General features: G+C 56.1%; 2 protein-coding genes across 3 annotated transcripts; one reads left to right on the top strand and one right to left on the bottom strand.

Moving 5' to 3' along the window:
• Window positions 1-289: 289 nt before the first annotated feature.
• P3H4 (prolyl 3-hydroxylase family member 4 (inactive)) lies at window positions 290-10,960 on the bottom strand. Of its 2 annotated transcripts, XM_012503733.2 has the most exons (9): window positions 10,721-10,960; window positions 9,812-10,500; window positions 9,491-9,643; window positions 9,235-9,406; window positions 8,087-8,215; window positions 6,246-6,391; window positions 5,181-5,264; window positions 1,635-1,779; window positions 290-1,327 (listed from the first exon to the last, which is right to left on the bottom strand). In XM_012503733.2, the coding sequence occupies exons 1-9, from the start codon at window positions 10,764-10,766 to the stop codon at window positions 1,305-1,307; spliced, it is 1,587 nt and encodes a 528-aa protein (XP_012359187.1). In that variant the 5' UTR covers window positions 10,767-10,960; the 3' UTR covers window positions 290-1,304. The 2 variants fall into 2 exon arrangements, with proteins under 2 accessions (XP_012359187.1, XP_030664050.1); XM_030808190.1 differs by lacking the exons at window positions 290-1,327; window positions 1,635-1,779; window positions 10,721-10,960 and adding an exon at window positions 4,585-4,962 and having other exon boundaries at window positions 9,812-10,573.
• A 232-nt stretch (window positions 10,961-11,192) lies between these two features.
• On the top strand, window positions 11,193-20,872 carry FKBP10 (FKBP prolyl isomerase 10). The gene is made up of 10 exons (XM_030808189.1): window positions 11,193-11,633; window positions 15,031-15,176; window positions 16,058-16,247; window positions 16,351-16,496; window positions 16,885-17,074; window positions 17,205-17,350; window positions 17,951-18,143; window positions 18,638-18,780; window positions 19,334-19,497; window positions 19,885-20,872. Exons 1-10 carry the CDS (start codon window positions 11,389-11,391, stop codon window positions 20,068-20,070), a joined length of 1,749 nt encoding a protein of 582 aa, XP_030664049.1. The 5' UTR covers window positions 11,193-11,388; the 3' UTR covers window positions 20,071-20,872.
• Window positions 20,873-22,092: the final 1,220 nt, after the last annotated feature.

Here is a 22,092-nt window from a genome sequence, read left to right as displayed (position 1 = left end):
GAAGTGATCCTGAACTAGGAAAATACAGGACTTCCCATCTTAGAAACCTGAAACCATCGTCTTCCCAAGCCTGGGGAGGACTGTGTTCTCCCGCCCCCTGGCGGTGGATCTGCACACTGCGTCCTCTCTCACACAAGCTTCAGCCCCAGGTGCAGAGGACCAGCCAGGGCCCAGACGGTGCCCCTTCGCCCCACATTTTACAGATGAGGGGACACAGGTGCGGAGAGAGGGAGGGGAGGACCTGTACCCTTACAACTGAGCTCCGGGGAGACGACCACGGGTACTATGACTCATTCAACAAAAAACATTTATTGAGCACCTACTGGTCAGGGCCCTGGAACCACTAGACTCTTAGTCCAGTGCTCTTCAGGACCCTGGAGGACCCTCTGCAATTTGGCCTGAGACTCCAGCCAGCAGCTGGAAACTCCTCGTCCAGGAGACTGTCCAGGTGAGGAGCTCAGCAGTGAGGAGGGCGGACCCCATCAGCCCACTAGCAGACCTGCAATGCCACCACCATCCTGTGGTCCAGAGACATAGAAGTGGCAGGATGGGTCTGAGGTGGGGCAGGATGGGGGCCCAGTCAGCTGTGTCCATCTTCCATCTTAAGTTGTTTTTTTGTTTGTTTTTTTTTTTTGAGATGGAGTCTCACTCTGTTGCCCAGGCTGGAGTGCAGTGGCACGATCTCGGCTCACTACAAGCTCCGCCTCCTGGGTTCAGGCGATTCTCCTGCCTCAGCTACAATCACAGGTGTGCGCCACCACACCCAGCTAATTTTTGTATTTTTTAGTAGAGATGGGGTTTCACCATGTTGGCCAGGCTGGTCTTGAACTCCTGACCTCAAGTGATCGGCCTCCCAAAGTGCTGAGATTACAGGCGTGAGCCACCGTGCCCAGCCCGTCTTGTTTTTTTTTTTTTTAAAGATGGAGTCTCGCTCTGTCGCCCAGGCTGGAGTGCGGTGGCGCAATCTCAGTTCACTGCAACCTTTGCCTCCCAGGTTCAAGCGATTCTCCTGCCTCAGCCTCCTGAGTAGCTGGGATTACAGGTGCCTGCCACCACACCCAGCTAATTTATGTATTTTAGCAGAGATGGGGGTCTCATCATGTTGGCCAGGCTGGTCTTGAACTCCTGGCCTCAAGTGATCCACCCACCTTGGCCTCCCAAAATGCTGGGATTACAGGTGTGAGCCACCGCACCTGGCCCATCTTAAGTTTTTAATAAATAGTTCTTGCTGCTGCCCAGGCTGGTGAGGGTGGGGCCATCGGGACCAGGCTTCCCAAGCTTGAGAGGTGTGGGGTGTCCCCTTCTCATGCCAGTTCAGGCTCTGGCTCTGAAAAGGAAAGGAGAAAGCACTGGGGTTGGTCCCCCACCCACTCCCAATGGGTGTCCAGGTGCTGTCCTGATGGGAGGTGGGGTGAGGCTCCCCAGGACAGGTCTCAGCTGGTCCCAGCTCGAGGGGAGATGCTGCACCACCACCCCCAAGCGGGACAGGGGTTGCCAACAGGCTGGAGGCCCCTGGAGGATGGGCCCCGGCACCCACACACACCCTGGGCTCTGGAGCCCAGCGGATGAATCCATCTGTCCCCAACCTCCATCCCAGGCTGCATCCCCACCCCCCAAGGACTCGTGTCACTGACCAGCCTCGGCCTCATCACCCTTGGCATCCGGCTCCTGCCACCAGTCAGCATACATGCCCTCCTCGTAGTCACCCTCCCCCTCAAACTCGGCGTCAGATAGGGCATCCTCGGGCTCCAGGGGCGGTTCTGTCTCCTCCAGCTCCATCTACAGTAGCGCCACGGTTGTGGGAGAAACCGGGTCACAGTAGGCCCAAACACATATGGGCTCCCTTCCTGGCCAATGGGACTTCCCATCCCATCTCTCGGTCCCCAAAGCCACTCCCCTTCCCCAGTCTCAAGATCTAATGAGACAGTCCTGAGGATTTTTCCCAAACTGCCCCTCCCTGAGTGGCTGCATAGGGCACCCCCAGTAGAATTTGGTGTCAGCATAAACATCGCCCCTGCACAGCCCCACCTTTTAAGCATAAAGACCCTGGCAAGAATATTGCTAGTCCATGCATAATGGTTGCTCATACTGTTTCCCTGCCAGGAACTACTGCTGTCCCCTATGCCTGCGTAGCCTGCACTAATCCCTCCAAAGCCAGGCATCAGTTCCAGGCTGAGCCCTTGCTGGTGACTCTGGCTGGGCTGGAGACCTCCCCTAGTGCCATGTGCTGCCCTCTCCAGCAGCAGTTTTTGCTTCCCCCACTAGACTGTGAGCTGCATGTGAAAGGGACCATGACTTCCTTTTTTTTTTTTTTTTTTTTTTTTGAGACGGAGCTTCGCTCTGTTGCCCAGGCTGGAGTGCAGTGGCATGATCTCGGCTCACTGCAAGCTCCGCCTCCCGGGTTCATGCCATTCTCCTGCCTCAGCCTCCCCAGCAGTTGGGAATACAGGCGCATGCCGCCACACCTGGCTAATTTTTTGCATTTTTAGTAGAGACGGGGTTTCACCGTGTTAGCCAGGATGGTCTCGATCTTCTGACCTCATGATCAGCCCACCTCGGCCTCCCAAAGTGCTGGGATTACAGGCGTGAGCCACCGCGCCCCGCCGGGACCATGACTTTCACTAACTTACTCCAGCCCCTTGTCTGGTGTCTGGCAAACCACAAGAAATAAGAGACAGCCGTCAAAATGGTTGCCATACGCCAGGCGCGGTGGCTCACACCTGTAATCCCAGCACTTTGGGAGGCTGAGGTGGGTGGATCATTTGAGGTCAGGAGTTCAAGACCAGCCTGGTCAACATAGTGAAACCCCATGTCTCTACTAAAAATACAAAAATTAGCTGGGTATGGTGGCACATGCCTGTAATCCCAGTTACTCAGGAGGCTGAGGCAGGAGAATCGCTTGAACCCAGGAGGCGGAGGTTGTAGTGAGCCCAGATTGTGCCACTGCACTCCAGCCTGGGTGACAGAGCGAGACGCGGCTGCCATTCACTGTGCACCTACCAGGTGCTGGCTCTTTATCAAGTGCTTTACATACTTGATCTCAGCCAGGCGCGGTGGCTCACGCCTATAATCCTAGCACTTTGGGAGGCCGAGGCAGGCGGATCACTTGAGGTCAGGAGTTTGAGACCAGCCTGACCAACGTGGTGAAACCCTGTCTCTACTACAAATACAAAATAAAATGGGCTGGACATGGTGGCACACGCCTGTAATCCCAGCTACTCGGAGGCTGAGACAGGAGGATCTCTTGAACCCAAGAGGTGGAGGTTGCAGTGAGCAGACATCACACCACTGCACTCCAGCCTGGGTGACAGAGTGAGATTCTGTCTCCAAGGAAAAAAAAAAGAAAAATACATACTTGAGGCCGGGCGTGGTGGCTCATGCCTGTAATCCCAGCACTCTGGGAGGCCAAAGCGGGCAGATCACGAGGTCAGGAGATCGAGACCATCCTGGCTAACACAGTGAAACCCCGTCTCTACTAAACATACAAAAAAAATTAGCCAGGCATGGTGTGGTGGCAGGCGCCTGTGGTCCCAGCTACTTGGGAGGCTGAGGCAGGAGAATGGCGTGAACCTGGGAGGCGGAGCTTGCAGTGAGCCGAGATCGCGCCACTGCACTCCAGCCTGGGCGACAGAGCGAGACTCCATCTCAAAAAAAAAAAAAAAAAAAAAATACATACTTGATCTCACTTAATTCTTTTTCTTTTTTCAAGACAAGAGTCTCAATCTGTCACCTAGGCTGGAGTGCAGTGGCGCAATCTCGGCTCACTGCAACCTCTGCCTCCAGATCAAGCGATTCTCCTGCCTCAGCCTCCCCAGTAGCTGGGATTACAGGTGCCCACCACCACACCTGAGTAATTTTTGTATTTTTAGTAGAGACAGGGTTTCACTATGTTGGCCAGGCTGGTCTTGAACTCCTGATCTCAGGTGATCCCTCTGCCTTGGCCTCCCAAATTGCTGGGATTACAGGCATGAGCTACCACACCCGGCCAGATCTTGTATTATTCTCACCACAACAATGTGAGATGGGCATGATTCTCCCCATTCAATGGATGAAGAAACAGAAGCTTGAGAGGTTGCCTGACACTTGTTTGGAGGCCACCCAACTGGTAAGTAATGGAGCCAGGTCTGGCTAGTCCCTCATCCTGGGTGCTGACAGTGTAGATTCTGCCCTCCTCCCCCGGGGTTGGATGGGTGGGGGCGTGGGGGCATGAACAAAGGAGAGGATACATAAATGAGCACTGAGCAGCAACACCTCAGAGAAATTAAGGCTGTCAAACCCTCACTTGAAATTAATGTTAATAGGGTCGGGCGTGGCTGCTCACGCCTGTAATCCCAGCACTTTGGGAGGCCAAGGCAGGCGGATCATGAGGTCACCAGTTCGAGACCAGCCTGACCAACATGGTGAAACACTGTCTCTACTAAAAATACAAAAATTAGCCAGGCATGGTGGTGCACGCCTGTAATCCCAGCTACTCAGGAGGCTGAGGCAGGAGCATCGCATGAACCTGGGAGGCAGAGGTTTCAGTGAGCTGAGATGACACCACTGCACTCCAGCCTGGGTGGCAGAGCGAGACTCCATCTCAAATAAATAAATAAATAAACAAACAAATAAATAAATAAAAATAAAATAAAATAAATCAATGTAATACAATATGGTCCTTCTGTCCTGAGGTCCTGCATTCATTCATTCATTGGTTCATTCAAACTCAGTTTCTGAGCCCAAGCTCTATGCAGGATATGGGAGAACAGGGAAGAACGTGGCCCTATGTCCTGCAGTGCGGTTCTCCTGGAGACTGGCTGGAGAAGGGGGCCAGGGCTGAGATGGACCAGGGCTGCAATCACCCAGGTCCAGGCTACAGGTGGCCAGGGAGGCACACAGGTCAGAGTGGGCACTGCTAGCCCAGAACAAAGAGCCACGGCATGCAGCAAGTGCTTCCTGGAGGAGGCACCATGAGAGCTGGGCCTGGGAGGAACAGGATTGAGACATGTACAGTAGGGGGACATGAGAATACTAAGGCTGGGGAAGGAACGGACAGTCTAGACAAGGAACAGGCAAACCTCTCCGCTTCATGACAGTTGACCGCCAGGGGCTAGGGCTGAATTCTGGCACACTGGTGGCCCCAGGAAAATGTCCAAGGTGTCCCCATCACAGCCCAATCCTGGAAAGCAGGAGGCACTCACCTCATCATCTGACTGCAGGTACATGTGGGTGAACTCCAGCAGCTCCCGCAGCTCAGCGGTCTGGTTGTGGTAGAGCACGGCCTCCTGGAAGGAGGGAAGGACGGGGTGGGGGTGAGCCATACCCTGTTGCCAGATGGCAAGAAGCCAGGGCTCCTAGGATCTGGGCCCACTGGCCCTCTTCTAGCTCAAGGATCAGAGAATATATATCAGCTCACAAGCTAATCAGATCATCATGGCTGCTTGGAACACTGGGTTAAGAAGGATTCTGAGGGTTTGGTGAGAAAGAGTCCCTCAATCGTTTAGCAATGTCTGCCACTGACAAGGAAGGCAGGAGTGGCACCATGTACCCCATATTTGCCAGCCTGGCCCTCAACTCCAACAGGTTTCCTCCGTTGGTTACCTAGGGTGTTCCTGGGGAAGAGGGACAAAGGTCAGCAGTGAGGGTAATGAAGGTAGGGAGGGGAGCAGGCAGGAGTGGATGTGTACCTTCATACCTCCCTCGTCTGGACACTGCTGGTGAGGTGGCAGTACCACTGCCATTTTGCAGGTGAGGCAATAGATTAGGAAAGGGCCATGGTCTTCCCAGGACCACACAGCAGTGGGGCTGGGCTCTGAACCCAGGACTCTAACCTCAACTCATATTCTTTCTTTCCATTTCCCATCCTGCCTTCCATGGAAGCTAGGAGTTTATTTTTTTATTATTTATTTATTTATTTATTTTTCTTTTGAGACGGAGTGTCGCTCTGTCACCCAGACTGGAGTGCAGTGGCGCAATCTCTGCTCACTGCAAGCTCTGCCTCCCGGGTTCATGCCATTCTCCTGCCTCAGCCTCCCGAGTAGCTGGTACTACAGGCGCCCGCCACCACGCCTGGCTAATTTTTTTGTCTTTTCAGTAGAGACGGGGTTTCACCATGTTAGCCAGGATGGTCTTGATCTCCTGACTCGTGATCCACCTGCCTCAGCCTCCCAAAGTGCTGGGATTACAGGTATGAGCCACCGCGCCCGGCCACCAGGAGTTTTTTACAAAGTGCATGTCCAGCAAGTGCCCCAGAAAGCAGTGCCCACCTCCCGGGGCTGGAAGTCCTCCTCTTCCAGGCCCCAGCGAGCCCGGTGGAACCGGTAATACACCAGGTTCTGCTGCATGATGCTGTCCTTGGGGTCGAAGAGCATGTAGCTGGCGGCGCTGCGGGCAGCCTGGCGCACATCATTCACTGCAGCAGGACAGGGGTGAGGAATTGCTCTGGCACTTCCCCTTCAGAGTCAACCCCATCTCCCAGTTCAGTCCAGCACCCCTGCTACCCAGCCACCTCCCAGAATACCTAATGGGCTCCTTATCTCACCCAAGCATAATGCCAGCTAGCATGTAGTGGGCACTTACCCTATGCCAGGCCCTGACTAACTCATCTAAGCCTCACTCTTATTGTCTTTTTATTGTTTTTGAAACAGGGTCTCACTCTATCACCCTGGCTAGAGTGCAGGGGCGCAATTATGGTCACCTCAGGTTTGATCTCCCAGGCTTAGGTGATCCTCTCATCTCAGCCTCCTGAGTAGCTGGGACTACAGGCAGGCACCACCACACCCATCTAATTTTTTGTATGTTTTTGTTTGTTTTGAGACAGGGTCTTGTTCTGTCACCCAGGTTGGAGTGCAGTGGTGTGATCTCGGCTCACTACAGCCTCTGCCTCCTGGGCTCAAGCAATCCTCCCACCTCAGTCTCCCCAGTAGCTGGGACTACAGGCACACGCCACTATGCCTGGCTAACTTTTTGTATTTTTTGTAGACATCGGGTCTTGCCATATTGCCCAGGTTGGTCTCGAACTCCTGGGCTCAAGCCATCTGCCTGCCTGGGCCTCCCAAAGTGCTGAGATTACAAGTGTGAACCACCATGCCAGGCCATGCCTATTACTGTCATCCCCATTTTACAGTCAAGAAATCTGAGTCACAGAGAGGTTAGATAAATTGCTCAAGCTCACACAGCTGGAGAACGATGGCTCTAGGGAATTTGAGGCCCTTAGCCTCTCTGCTATCTGTACCCAGGAAGGGTCTCCTGGCCCCTGGGTTCTCAGCCCCTCTGCTCTGACTCCCGGCTCTGTCTGAATCTTGGCATCTCCGAGATTCAGGAACACTGGAGGCTGTCCATTCCAGCCCCAGTGGATGCCAGGATCTCTCCAGTGAGGAGAGCCACAAGTCCTGGTGCCACTTTTTATTAGTCATGAGACTAACAGCCCTTTGCCCTATAAGCCTCAGTTTCCCCATCTGAAAAATCCGTCCAGTAATGCCAGCTGCATGGTGTTGGTGAAAGGACCACATAAGATAAAGTGACTTATAAACTCTCAAGTGTTGGCTGGGTGCGGTGGCTCACACCTATAATCCCAGCACTTTGGGAGGTTGAGGCAGTGGATCACCTGAGGTCAGAAGTTCAAAACCAGCCTGGCCAACGTGGTGAAACCCCATCTCTACTAAAAATACAAAAATTAGCTGGGCGTGGTGGCAGGCACCTATAATCCCAGCTACTCAGGAGGCTAAGAGAATCACTTGAACCCGGGAGGCAGAGGTTGCAGTGAGCCGAGATCGTTCCCCTGCACTCTAGCCTGGGCAACAGAGTGAAACTCCGTTTCAAAAATAAAAATAAACTGTCGAGTGCTCTGCAGTTGTTGATTGTCTAGTCATTTGCCCAAAAGACCCTCTTCTTCTCCCTGAGGCTGCTGTCTGTTCCCACTCAGAAGCCTCTCACCTGCCCCAGACTTCCAGGGTGCCGTCCCCATATTCCCACCACCCCTAGCCTTTCCTCTTATCACCCAGGGTCCTCAATACTGAAGGAAAGCTCCCCACAACTCTGGGAGGCTCCCATGCAGTCCTCTCCCTTATCACCTCGTCCCCTGCCCAAGCCCACCCAGGGGGCTCACACTTATAGTAGGCAAACTGCAGGTAGTGGTACATGGTGGCCACGAACTTGTCCACGAAGTAGCCGCCCACATTGGGGGTCAAATTGGCCTCACAGTCCACCTTGCACTGCAGGGACTCTGCAAAGAGATCTGAGGGTGGGAGGCAGCAGTGAGAGGCTGGCGTTGCGATGAACATCTCCGTCCTCCCAGTGGAGAAGACTCCAAATCCAAGCTCTGCCTACTAAGCCAAGCTGCTTGTCCAGAAAATGTGTTGCTGTTGCAATCACAGGAGAGAATGTGTGTAAAGTGCATGGCATACTATATGACAAGTGATGGTGAGGAAGATGACTGTGGGCTGGGCTGACTCACCACCCCCGCCACTCAACCACCACCCCAAGCCAGAGGGAGCCAGGGCATTCTGGGAGAACAGCAGGTGAGGTCCAGAAGTGGGGCAGAAGTCCAAACAGAGAAGCTAAAGGACAGTCTTTTTTTTTTTTTTGAGACAGAGTCTCGCTCTGTCGACCAGGCTGGAGTGCAGTGGCGCGATCTTGGCTCAGTGCAACCTCCGCCTCCCAGGTTCAAGCGATTCTCCTGCCTCAGCCTCCCGAGTAGCTGGGATTACAGGTGCCTGCCACCAAGACCAGCTAATTTTTGTATTTTTAGTAGAGACGGGGTTTCACCATGTTGGTCAGGCTGGTCTTGAACTCCTGACCTCGTGATCTGCCTGCCTCGGCCTGCCAAAGTGTTGAGATTACAGGTGTGAGCCACCACACCTGGCCAAGGACAGTCCTTTCTGCCCCTGCTCGAGGGACCCCAGGGTTAGAGATCCCAAGACTAGGTGTGATTTCTGGTTACCACCTGCTTTCTGCATACACCTGCTGGGCTACTTCTTACCGCTGCACCTTTGCATCTGCACTGCCCTCTGCCTGGAAGGCCTATGAACCCAAGCTTCCCAAACCCTTTAGGGATGTCACTGCCTCTCCTCACTGATCCAGCCCCTTGGACACTCCCACCTGGGGCCCCTGCACCCAGCGTCTTTCTCAACAGACAAGGCCTTCCTCCCGGCTGGCTCCTCCGCATTCGCAGTGCTCCACGTGCAGGGAGGGGGCATCTGCCTTACCGGGCCTGTGGGTGAGAGGACCGCCCACCGTGGTCTGGGTGGCGGATACCTGCTATGGCTGGGTAGAAGTCCTTGAAGTCCACCTGCTCATGGGCCCCTTCACAGCCGGCCAGGCACCGGGCAAAGACTGCCAGGTACTCTGCCAAGGCCCGCTCCATGTCCTCCGTGCTGCTGCGGAAATCCCCGCTGTTGTAGAGCTTCACAGCCCGGAGGAACACAGCCTGGAAGGGGAGTGGCAGGGGGAGTCAGGGCGCCCCCAACATCTCCCCTCCTCTACAAGCCCTCCTCCTGCCCCTCCACCCCACCTCGTAGGGCTGGGCCTCTAGATCCGTGAGGGACTCGTCGGCGACGTCCAGCATCCCCCGATAGTAGTTGAGATACTTGGCGGTCAGCTCGTGCTTCGGGTTCCTCTGGAGGAAGGTGTAGGCCGCCGCCACCGCCTTCTCCAGCCGGTTAGCCTGGTCAGGGGGTAGGGTGTGGGGGAGCGGGTCAGCAAGACCAGAGCTCGCGTCCCTGAGCGCACCGCGGGCTTCGTGCCTCGGGAAAGGCAACGCTCCTTCGACCGATCGGTGGGGAGCCACGACGCCCAGCCCGAGACGGGTCCCCGGGTGGGGGCGGGCTCCCACCTTGAACAGCGCGTAGTGCAGGTACTGGTAGGGCAGGCGGCTCTGGAAGTCACGCAGCAGCTGCCGCGGCGGGTAGGGCACCTGGAAGGCCGGCAGCGTCCGCTTGCAGCGCCGCAGGCAGGCGGCTCGCTCCAGGACGCGGCCGAAGAGCCGCAGCTCGCGGGCCCACTCGTCGGCGCGGCCGCCGTCGGGGTCGGGCTTGGGCGCGGGCGCGGGGCCGCTGCAGTTGGCGTGGCAGAAGGCCTCGCTGTCGCGCAGTAGCCGGTGCAGCCGCAGCGCCGCCTCCAGGTAGCGCGCGCTCTCGCGCCAGCTCTCTCCCTCGTACTGCTCCAACGCGTGCCCGTAGGCCGCGGCCAGCGGCATCAGGTCCTCGGGCGGGAAGCCCCGGAAGCTGTACTTCTCGTACTGCGCCCCGGCGCTGCCCAGCAGCAACCACAGCAGCCCCCACGCCACCCGAGCCATGCCCGCCGCGCCGCCGGCTCTCCGGAGCTGAGCTGGCGGCCTCGCGGACGGAAGGGGACAGGGCTGGGCCCCGGGCGGGCGGCGCGCCCGCTGGGTCTTAGCGCCGGGCACGAGGGCGGCAAGGCGGGGCGGGGCCTGGGTCACGACTTCTCTCCTCTTTTCCCGGAGGGTTCGATAGTGTCCTAAGTCCTCTCCTTCGGCCCGGGCTCCTGCCTTGGGGGTGTCCCCTACGTAGAGAATGAGTCGGGGAGCGCTTCCCGCCAGAGATGGGAAGCCCAGGAAGCCCTTCCCACACAAACAGGGCCCCCGCCTGAGATCAGGACACTGAGTGAGGGCCGCCTCCTCTGCGCTGCCCATACAAGAGGGTAGCCCTGGAGCCGGGCCTTCCGTCGTTGCGCCCTCCTGCACCCTCCGAGTGTCTCCCCCGCCCACGTCGGAGGCACACACCTGCTGTCACCTGCACACCTTGCGCTGCCACCACCCCCCACTCCATCTCCGTGCCCGTCACATCCCAAGTCACAAAGTCCTTCTTGCAGTCCAGCTTTTGCGGGACCAAGCTGCTCTTCCCTGGAGATGCCTTCCCTTGGAGCACAGCTGGCGTCACGGATGAGCATGGAGATGCCTCTCACACTCCGCGGCTTCACCACCCACCTGGAGGGGACTAGAATTGGAGGTGCCCGCAAAAGAAGCAAGGGGCATCTCCGCCCGGCTTTAGGACCCGGGGGCTCCGGAAAAAGACATTGAACTTTTTTTTTTTTTCCTTTGGTGTCCACTCAGAGTTCTCATCTTTCCCGAGCCTCTCTCCCTGGCCAGGCCCCAGGTCTCGCAGCCAGGGATGGAGATGGGGGGAGGGGGAACCTGGAGTTCTTTGTAGTGCCTCCCTCCGACTCTAACACACTCAGCCTGGCCCCCTCCTCCTATTGCACCCCCCTCCCGCGCTCCTCCAGGCCAGGCCAGCTCAGTCTTCCCAGCCCCCATTCCACGTGGACCAGCCAGGGCGGGGGTAGGGAAAGAGGACAGGAAGGGGGGGAGCCAGTTCTGGGAGGCGGGGGGAAGGAGGTTGGCGGCGGCTCCCTCGCTCGCCCTCACTGCCGGCGGTCCCAACTCCAGGCACCATGTTCCCCGCGGGTTCCCCCAGCCACAGCCTCCTCCGGCTCCCCCTGCTGCAGTTGCTGCTACTGGTGGTGCAGGCCGTGGGGAGGGGGCTGGGCCGCGCCAGCCCTGCCGGGGGCCCCCTGGAAGATGTGGTCATCGAGAGGTACCACATCCCCAGGGCCTGTCCCCGGGAAGTGCAGATGGGGGATTTTGTGCGCTACCACTACAACGGCACTTTTGAAGATGGCAAGAAGTTTGATTCAAGGTAACCCCAGTTGGGCGCCCCGGGATTCACCACTCTGTCCCCTGAACCCGGGGTCCTGTTTCCTTGTTGCCTCTTTTAAGCTCTGCATCCCAATACTCTAACCCTAGACAGCACCCTTGGGGCCTCCCAGACACCCCCCTTGGGGCCTCCCAGACACCCAGCTCCCCAAAGATACCCTCCTGCCCCCACTTCCAAACCCTCACTTCTCAAAGGATCCCATTTCTTTCTCACAAGCTCTCCACATCCCGGAAAGGACTCGATAATGAAGGCGAACTGCCGTGTGTAGTTACCACGGCTGTATTTAATGACCTGATGGAGAGGGGTGTTCTGGTCTACAGTGTTGGGGGGAAGGGGGTGGTCCCTGCTGCTTAAGAACCCTGGGATGGTCTATCAGCCTGGACCCCGTGACCTTTCCACCCACCCTGACTCCCCTTCTGGTTCCACTGTTTTCAGTGCCTTTGTGGTCACAGAAGAGGGAATAGAACTTTCTTTTGGAGCGGGTGGGAGTTTTCAGCGGCCTGGTGGGCAGGGAAAAAGGCTGGTGGGCATTATAAGAAGACAGCCGGCTGGACCTGGGGGTAGGGCATGGCTCCCTGCAGAGGCCCTGTCTGTCTACGTGTCACACAGTTGGACATGCCACCCTGGGCTCCTTGGAGGAATTTCATTCCTCCCTCTCTGGTTCTCCTGGAACCCTCATCTCTCTCCATTTTAGGTACACCAGGCCAGAGGTGCAGGCCGCCCATTTTTGCCAGCCTTGGGGTTTGTAAGGTGGCTTCCTGGTCTGATCCAGGCCTTTGGTCTGCTCCAGCAAGTCCACTTTTGTTAGCAGGGACAGGGCAGGGCTGTGTGCCAGCCTCGGGGGTAAACCTAGGGTCCCAGTTACACACAGACCCCACAGCACACTGAAAGAAGTCAGTGTTTCTTAGACCCTCCTCTGAAACACACAACTCAGCCCACAGGAAATTAGTGGCCATGACTTTAGAGGCAGGCATATATTGGGGTAAGCCTACAAACTCCAAGAGTCCCAAGACCCTGGTTCAAATCCAGGCTATGACCATGGACAGAGAATTTTGTCTCTTTAAGCATCACTTTCCTTATCTGAAAAGTGGAGGCAAAAACAGGACCTACTTGCTAAGGCTGATGTTAGGAATCCAAGGACACGGATGAATGAACGTAGGCTTCTCGCAGGGCCTGGCAGTCCTCCAGCCACTTCAGCACACATTAACATTGACCCTGAGGAAAACCGTATGACCTGATGCTGTTGAACTTGTAGAAACTTCATACAGAGCTTAAGCCTTCATAACAACACTGAGAAGGAAACAGTCCAGACTTAAAACCTGTCTGCTTGGTGGGCAAATTCAGATATAGGGTAGTAGCCAGAAGCACAGCCCTGAGCCCTTGACTGCTAGGAGTGAGGCAGGGGTTGGGATTTAGGGGTTGTCATCCCTGATGGGGACTCTGGGAGCCCAGCTCATGAGTGTTGAGCTTGGAAAACTTTTTTTTTTTTAGTTGCAGTCTCACTCTGTCGCCCAGGCTGGAGTGCAGTGGCGCGATCTCAGCTCACTGCAACCTCCGCCTCCTGGGTTCAAGCAATTCTCCTGCTTCAGCCTCCCAGGTAGCTGTGATTATAGGCGCGTGCCACCATGCCCGGCTGATTTTTGTTTGTTTGTTTTTGTTTTTTGAGACAGAGTCTCACACTGTTGCCTGGGCTGGAGTGCAATAGAGTGATCTCAGCTCACTGCAACCTCTGCCTCCGCCTCCCAGGTTCACGCGATTCTCCTGCCTCAGCCTCCTGAGTAGCTGGGATTACAGGTGCACACCACCACACCTGGCTAATTTTTTTGTATTTTTAGTAGAGAAGGGTTTCACTATGTTGGCCAGACTGGTCTCGAAAAAGGCGGGTGGGCATTTTAAGAAAACAGCCAGCTGGACCTGGGGGTAGGGCATGGCTCCCTGCAGAGGCCCTGTCTGTCTACGTGTCACACAGTCGGACATGCCACCCTGGCCTCGTGATCCGCCTGCCTTGGCCTCCCAAAGTGCTGGGATTACAGGCGTGAGCCACTGCGCTCGGCCAGAAAACTTTCTTAACCCATGGCCCCTTCAATTAAAAAAAACAAAACAAAACAAAAAACTCCCATCCTCACTTTACTTCTGAAAACTTAAAATAAATTAAAAGTGTATATAATTGGCTGGGCGCACTGGCTCACTCCTGTAATCCCAGCACTTTGGGAGGCCCAGGCAGGCAGATCACTTGAGGCCAAGAGTGACCAGCCTGGGCAACATGGTGAAAGCCCTCTCTACTAAAAATACAAAAATTAGCCAGATATGGTGGTGCATGCCTGTAATCCCAGCTACTACTTGGGAGGCTGAGGCAGGAGAATCGCTTAAACCCGGGAGGTGGAGGTTGCAGTGAGCCGAGATTGCACCACTGCACTCCAGCCTGGGTGACAGAGCCGAGACTCCATCTCCAAAAATACATATGTATAAGTAAAAATAAATACATTAATTAAAAGTGTATTTAACTAAAAACAAACAAAAGCCATGACATTTTTAGAATAGGCTTTTTTTTTTTTTTTTTTTTTTGAGAGGGAGTCTCACTCTGTCGCCAGGCTGGAGTCCAGTGGCATGATTTCGGCTCACTGCAAGCTCCGCCTCCCGGGTTCATGCCATTCTCCTGCCTCAGCCTCCTGAGTAACTGGGACTATGGGACTACAGGCACCCGCCACCACGCCTGGCTAATGTTTTGTATTTTTAGTAGAGATGGGGTTTCACTGTGTTAGCCAGGATTGTAGAACAGGCCTTTTCAAAATGTGAAACCAATTGCCACCCCACCTCTGCTCTCCCGTCTTTTCCTTGGAGAGCCAATAGTATAATGGCAAATTTTGGAACTCAGCTGACTGCATATTAGCTGTGTGACCTTGGGCAAGGCACTGAGTCTCTCAGGTCTCCATTTCTCTCATAAGAAAAATGAGAACAAGAATGCCCACCTCACAGGGGAGAGAAAGAAGATACGGAATATAAAATGCCAAGCATTTAATCCCATATAGTAATGCTCCTCTGCCCCTCCGTGCTGTACCTACCACTCCCCACTTGCTGTCAGCAAATGGTAGCAGCCATCAGGCCCATGCATCCCACCCAACCCCATCCCAGGGCAGTAGCAGCCCTTGTCCTCCTCAGGGACTTGCCTTTCACAACAGTCCGTTCTCTTAAGGTGGGCGTCACGGCCAACCTAGGAGGGGACTTGAAAAGGAGGTGAGAAGTGTGTGTGCGTATCCACACCTGGGTATAGGGAGGGGGGATTGTGTGCGTGTGTGCAGGCACACCTGCGCACCTGTGCCACCATGGGCAGTGTGTGTGTGTCTGAGGCCACTGTATCCCATCTGTCCCTCCCCCCCAGCTATGATCGCAACACCCTGGTGGCCATCGTGGTGGGTGTGGGGCGCCTCATCACTGGCATGGACCGAGGCCTCATGGGCATGTGCGTCAACGAGCGGCGACGCCTCATTGTGCCTCCCCACCTGGGTTATGGGAGCATCGGCCTGGGTGAGAAGGGCTGGGGCACAGACCGGGGGTGGAGGAGACCAGGAGGCAGAATCAGGGATCCTGGGGTGAGAAAACTGAAGTGCCAAGATGAGGAGTGGCTTGCCCAATGTCACGCTGTGCACGCAGTATGAAGAGTGGCAGCTCTGGCTGGGCAGTGGCTGACATATATGGTCCCAGAGTTTTGGGAGGCCGAGGTGGGAGGATTGCTTGAACCCAGGAGTTCCAGACCAGCCTAGGCAACATAGTGAGACCTTGTCTCTACAAAAAATAAAATAAATTATCCAGGTGTGGTGGTGTGTGCCTGTAGTCCCAACTACTCCGAAGGCTCAGGTGGGAGGATTGCTTGACCCCGGGAGGCTGCAGTGAGCCATGATCATGCCACTGAATTCAACCCTGTGTGACAGAGCAAAACCCCATTTTTTTTTTTTTTTTTTTTTTTTGAGACAGCGTCTCACTCTGTTGCACAGGCTGGAGTTTAGTGGTGCGATCTCGGCTCACTGCAACCTCAGCCTCCTGGGCTCAAGCAATCCTCCCTCTCAGCCTCCCAAATAGCTGGGACTACAGGTGCACACCACCACACGTGGCTAATTTTTTGTATTTTTAGTAGAGATGGGGTTTCGCCGTGTTGCGCAGGCTGGTCTTGAACTCCTGGGCTCCAGTCATCCACCTGCCTTGGCCTCCCACAGTGCTGGGATAACAGGCATGAGCCACTGTGCCCGGCCCCCTATCTCTTAAAAAAAAAACAACAAAAATAGTGGCAGCTCTGTGCCTAGTTTGGGTCTCTTGGTGCTGGGATGAGAGGAAGGGGAATAACGGGGCCCTGGCTGGGATCGTGGTTGGCAGAGCAGAACTCAGATCTCCACGCTGCTGTGCCCTCACAGCGGGGCTCATTCCACCGGATGCCACCCTCTACTTCGATGTGGTTCTGCTAGATGTGTGGAACAAGGAAGACACCGTGCAGGTGAGCACATTGCTGCGCCCGCCCCACTGCCCCCGCATGGTCCAGGACGGCGACTTTGTCCGCTACCACTACAATGGCACCCTGCTGGACGGCACCTCCTTCGACACCAGGTAAGGGGCTGGAGGGGAACCCTGAGGCACTGGGGACTGTGGCATGGGGAGCAGGAATCCGGGGCCCAGCCTGCCTCTCCCACCTCCACCTCATTTTCTGCAGCTACAGTAGGGGCGGCACTTACGACACCTACGTCGGCTCTGGTTGGCTGATCAAGGGCATGGACCAGGGGCTGCTGGGCATGTGTCCTGGAGAGAGAAGGAAGATTATCATCCCTCCATTCCTGGCCTATGGCGAGAAAGGCTATGGTGAGGGTGGGCAAGGACACAAGGGGAAATTCTGCAGAAGAGGGAAAAACCAGGCCTCCACATACAGTTGCTCAGGTTGTATACTGCACGAGGGCATCCAACCAAGGACTCAAGGCGGGATGAAATCTACCCTTGGTGCTACCTCACTAAGAAGGGGTGCTTTATTCTGATTCACACGAAAGCTCAGTATGAGCCGGTGGTGGCCCTGGGGAAAACCCAGCTGAGGCCTTACTGGAGGAGCAAGAAGCAGGGCTGCTGATGGGCGGGAAAGGGCTCTGGAGAGTGGGGCTAGTGTCTTCTTGCATGGTGCCCACTGGGTCTTCCTGAGTCAAGAAGGAGCCTCGGCTTGCTCCCCAACTGTGTGGTTCAAGCCCTATCCCTTCCCCAGGGACAGTGATCCCCCCACAGGCCTCACTGGTCTTTCATGTCCTCCTGATTGACGTGCACAACCCGAAGGACACTGTCCAGCTAGAGACGCTGGAGCTCCCCGCCGGCTGTGTCCGCAGAGCCGGGGCCGGGGACTTCATGCGCTACCACTACAATGGCTCCTTGATGGACGGCACCCTCTTCGATTCCAGGTCAGGAGGGTCTTGAGGTGGGAGGGTGGGGGCTGGGTGAAATGTGGACGAAGCTGGGGGTCACTCTGAGCTGCCTGGAAGGGGAGGGCCCCTTTGACTCCCTTCCTGGCCCTCCCGCCTTGTATTGCAGCTACTCCCGCAACCACACCTACAATACCTATATCGGGCAGGGTTACATCATCCCCGGGATGGACCAGGGGCTGCAGGGTGCCTGCATGGGGGAACGCCGGAGAATTACCATCCCCCCGCACCTCGCCTACGGGGAGAATGGAACTGGTAGGGGCGTTCCCCAGCCACCACCTCAGCTCCTCCTCCGAACTGCCCATTGTGGCTAGGCCGCCCCCTCCCACAGTGGGATTCCAGCCACCGCTCGGCCCCTCTCATCACAAAAACATGCATGCAGCTTACATCTGGTCACCCCATCTGATTCCTGCCACACAGACTCCATCGGTTTCCTCCAGGGCAGTGCCTCACTTCTCCCCTTCTTTAGTGGAGAAGGGCAGCCAACTCCTGAGTTTGGGGAGGGAGGGTGGTTATGGAAAAACAGAACCAGCATACCCCCAGGACCCAGCTGTGCTGGGAGCCTCAGTGTCCTCACCTGTAAAATGGGCAAGCCATGCTGATCCGCGGGTAAGTTACTGGGAGTTTGCAAGACGGTGAGTGGAAAAGGGCTTTCTTACTGGAAAGCCGCCTTACCCTGCCCCCCTGCCCCAGTGAGAGTTTGTTAGAATTGACTATGGACAAACATCCCGTCCCATCCTCCTTTGGATCCTGAGGGTCGGGAAGGGGTATCAGGTCTGGGGACCTCCATGGAGAGACCTCGAGGAACCTCTCCTAGTGCTCTGAGCTGACCACACTCCCCCATTCTGGCCTCAGGAGACAAGATCCCTGGCTCTGCCGTGCTCATCTTCAATGTCCATGTCATTGACTTCCACAACCCTGCGGATGTGGTGGAAATCAGGACACTGTCCCGGCCGTCTGAGACCTGCAATGAGACCACCAAGCTTGGGGACTTTGTTCGATACCATTACAACTGTTCTTTGCTGGACGGCACCCAGCTGTTCACCTCGTGGGTCCGGGGTGGGGCCGGGACTGGGCAGGTGGGTGGGCGCAGGCATGGGGAGTCCTCCTCAGGGCACCCCCGACACCTGCTCCTCCCTCTTGGTCCTCGAGCGCCAGGGGAGCATTCAGCCTCTTGCTGCTTCTGTAAGTCCCCATCTTGGAGCATGTCGGGGAGCCGTGAGGAGATGAAATTCTCTGCTTCACAGGGGAAGGGAAGGTGAAGCCAACAGTTGGGGGAGAACTGCTTTTTCCATTTCACAGAGGGGAAACTGATGCAGGGAGCCACGAGCCCTCGAGGCCACACTTTAGGGGGCAGAGGCAAGATGAGAAGGGAACCCCACGTCTGCACCGCTGGGCCCCTGCACTCCGCTGCGTGGCCGAAGTCACCAGTGGGAGTAACTCCCGAACTAAGGGCTTGTTCTGGGCCCACCTCAGAGAGAGTGGGGTGTGCCCTGGCAGGGGACAGGATGGCTGCTGACCTGGGCATCTGCTCTCCCCCAGGCATGACTACGGGGCCCCCCAGGAGGCGACTCTAGGGGCCAACAAGGTGATCGAAGGCCTGGACACCGGCCTGCAGGGCATGTGTGTGGGAGAGAGGCGGCAGCTCATCGTGCCCCCGCACCTGGCCCACGGGGAGAGTGGAGGTGAGGGGCTGAGACCATAATCTTTTTTTGTTTTTTTTTTGAGATGGAGTCTGACTCTGTTACCTAGGCTGGAGTGCAGTGGTGTGATCTCAGCTCACTGCAACCTCCACTTCCCAGGTTCAAGCGATTCTCCTGCCTCAGCCTCCTGAGTAGCTGGGATTATAGGCACCTGCCACCCTGCCCAGCTAATTTTTGTATTTTTAGTAGAGGCAGGGTTTTGCCATGTTGGTCAGGCTGGTCTTGAACTCCTGACCTCAGGTGATCCACCCACCTTGGCCTCCCAAACTGCTGGGATTACAATCGTGAGCCACTGAGCCTGGCCCGAGACCGTAATCTGACTGGCATCTGTCCCTTTTGCTCCCGTCCATTGTGGGTCTGATGGCTGGTGGGAGGAATCAGGAATGCCTTCAGGATGGCTCCTTAAACATCCCATGCCCCACTCTCCAGCCCAGCCCCAGGAGGGGAAACTGGCCTGTGGGCTGGGAAACAGTGAAGCCAGGCCCAGACCCTGGCCTGACTAGGACCCCTCCCTTCTCTCCTGCCCTCCCTCCAGCCCGGGGAGTCCCAGGCAGTGCTGTGCTGCTGTTTGAGGTGGAGCTGGTGTCCCGGGAGGATGGGCTGCCCACAGGCTACCTGTTTGTGTGGCACGAGGACCCTCCTGCCAACCTGTTTGAAGACATGGACCTCAACAAGGATGGCGAGGTCCCTCCAGAGGAGGTGAGTGAAGGTTCAGTCCTAATAGCCATGCCCACGCAATCCCCACACCCAGGAAGCATCGAGGAAGAAGACGTCCCCTGTCTGGATTGCCCACCTGCCCTGGTGCTCCTGCCTGCGCTGAGTCCCGCGCCTCAGGCTCCTCGTCCCTGCTTTTTCCTGGGCACATATGCAGGCTGTTCCCTACCTGAGATCAGTCACAGAATATCCCCCATGCCACGCCTCCACCCCAGCCCCCACCAGGACCCCAGCACCAGTGCCTTTCCCAGCCCTTCCTGAGTTACAGGGTGCGGGGGAGCCTGGGAAAAAAGAAGAAAAAGAAAGCACTCACTGGCCTCCACCCAAGGCTATGACCCTCACTGCCCACTCCCCCGCTCTCCCCTCCCCCAGTTCTCCACCTTCATCAAGGCTCAAGTGAGTGAGGGCAAAGGACGCCTCATGCCTGGGCAGGACCCTGAGAAAACCATAGGAGACATGTTCCAGAACCAGGACCGCAACCAGGACGGCAAGATCACAGTCGAGGAGCTCAAGCTGAAGTCAGATGAGGACCAGGAGCTGGTCCACGAGGAGCTCTGAGGGGCAGGGAGCCTGGCCGGGCCTGAGACACAGAGGCCCACTGCGAGGGGGACAGTGGCGGTGGGACTGACCTGCTGACAGTCACCCTCCCTCTGCTGGGATGAGGTCCAGGAGCCAACTAAAATGATGGCAGAGGAGACATCTCTGGTGTTCCCACCACCCTAGATGAAAATCCACAGCACAGACCTCTACCCCGTTTCTCTTTCATCCCTAAACCCCTTCCTTAAAATGTTTGGATTTGCAAAGCCAATTTGGGGCCGGTGGAGCCTGGGGTTGGATAGGGCCATGGCTGGTCCCCCACCATACCTCCCCTCCACATCACTGACACAGCTGAGCTTGTTATTCATCTCCCCAAACTTTCTCTTTATTTGTACTTCTTGTCATCCCCACTCCCAGCCCCTATTCCTCTGTGTGACAGCTCCCTAGGACCCCTCCACCTTCCTCCCCAATCCTGACTGGCTCCTAGGGAAGGGGACGGCTCCTGGAGGGCAGCCCTACCTCTCCCATGCCCTTTGCCCTACCTCGCCTCCAGTAGAGGCTGAGCTGACCCCTGGGCTGCTGGAGGCCGGACTGGGCTGTAGTTAGCTTTTCATCCCTAAAGAAGGCTCCTTTCCCTAAGGAACCACAGAAGAGGAAGAAAACAAACGGCATGTGTGAGGGAAGCTGCTTGGGTGGGTGTTAGGGCTATGAAATCTTGGATTTGGGGCTGAGGGGTGGGAGGGAGGGCAGAGCTCTGCACACTCAAAGGCTAAACTGGTGTCAGTCCTTTTTTCCTTTGTTCCAAATAAAAGGTTAAACCAATGGCCTTAGGGTGTCTTTTGGAACAGGTTGAGGGGCAGGGGGGAATGGCTAGGGGATGAAGTGGGGGTTGTGGGAGGCCTTTAGACCCAGAGATTGGGGAAAAAGTTAAACCAGGCTGTTTCCATGGTCTTGTTAGCTCCAGGCAGCGTGTCCCCAGATCAGGGGCTCCCCATCTGGAGGTTTCCTGCCTGCCCTGGGCCTAACCTGGGGGCTTTGCTGTGGGAAGGGAGCCCTGGTCTGGAGGGGGTGAATGTGTAAAGGGGGGAGGCCTCCAGCAGGGTGTGGAGAGATGATCCTCATCCTCCAATTGTCCCCATTGAATGGGAAAGACAAGGTCCCTGACCTCAAACACAACCTACAAAGTTCAAGGATTAAATTAAAGCACACAAGTCAGATTATCCTTTTCCGTAGATCATTTCCAATACTATGATATTCCCATCTCTCCCTGCTCCTGGCCACCACCTGTTACCACCTGCCTACCCTTCTCCCTCTTGCTAGGGGAAAGGTAATGGTTCAGATCTCCACAGTGTCTTGCAGGAGGACTTCAGCCGTCAACCAAGCCATCTGTCCTCGCTTGCCTGATATGACCCAAGCATTCTGAGGACGGGGTGGGGACTTAGGAAAGAAAATGACAGGACTGGATTCATACAGCAAACTGCCCCCATCAGCACTTCTTGCCCAGGGTCCCTTTAGAGATGTGACTGCTCCCCACGGGCAATGAACGACATTCTCTGGCCCCGTAGCATCCAGAAAGCTCCTTGATTGAAGTCTTTTTTTTTTTTTGAGACAGGGTCTCGCTCTGTCACCACAGCGCAGTGGTATGATCTCGGCTCACTGCAACCTCCGCCTGCCAGGTTCAAGTGATTCTCCTGCTTCAGCCACCTGAGTAGCTGGGATTACAGGCACGGGCCACCAAGCCCGGCTAATTTTTGTACTTTTAGTAGAGACCTCAGGGTCTTACCATGTTGGCCACACTAGTCTCAAACTCCTGACCTCAAGTGATCTGCCACCCTGGCCTCCCAGAGTGCTGGGATTACAGGCATGAGCCACTGCACCGGCCAAGAAAGCTCCTTGATTAAAGTCTGGAAGTGGTTACTAACCCAGCCTCAGGTGGTGGCCACTCCCTCCTCCCAAAACTGAATGGAACAGGCCTGAAGCAGAGAAATGCAGCAAAAGGCATGGGCTTTGGTCAGAAACATTCAAATCCTGGCTCCAGCTCCC

This window comes from Nomascus leucogenys, unplaced genomic scaffold (assembly GCF_006542625.1).
Source record: "Nomascus leucogenys isolate Asia unplaced genomic scaffold, Asia_NLE_v1 Super-Scaffold_285, whole genome shotgun sequence".
NCBI lineage: Eukaryota > Metazoa > Chordata > Mammalia > Primates > Hylobatidae > Nomascus > Nomascus leucogenys.
This window is presented reverse-complemented; position numbering and strand designations above follow the sequence as displayed.

Coding starts and splice junctions, on each gene's coding strand:
- P3H4 (XM_012503733.2), bottom strand. CDS start 10,766: ATGGAGTGGGGGGTGGTGGCAGCGCAAGGTGTGCAGGTGACAGCAG. Junction 9,407..9,490: donor TAGAGGCCCAGCCCTACGAG/GTGGGGTGGAGG, acceptor CTCCCCTTCCAG/GCTGTGTTCCTCCGGGCTGT. Junction 5,265..6,245: donor AGGACTTCCAGCCCCGGGAG/GTGGGCACTGCT, acceptor CCCTCCTTCCAG/GAGGCCGTGCTCTACCACAA.
- FKBP10 (XM_030808189.1), top strand. CDS start 11,389: ATGTTCCCCGCGGGTTCCCCCAGCCACAGCCTCCTCCGGCTCCCCCTG. Junction 17,075..17,204: donor GGCACCCTCTTCGATTCCAG/GTCAGGAGGGTC, acceptor CTTGTATTGCAG/CTACTCCCGCAACCACACCT. Junction 17,351..17,950: donor CTACGGGGAGAATGGAACTG/GTAGGGGCGTTC, acceptor TTCTGGCCTCAG/GAGACAAGATCCCTGGCTCT.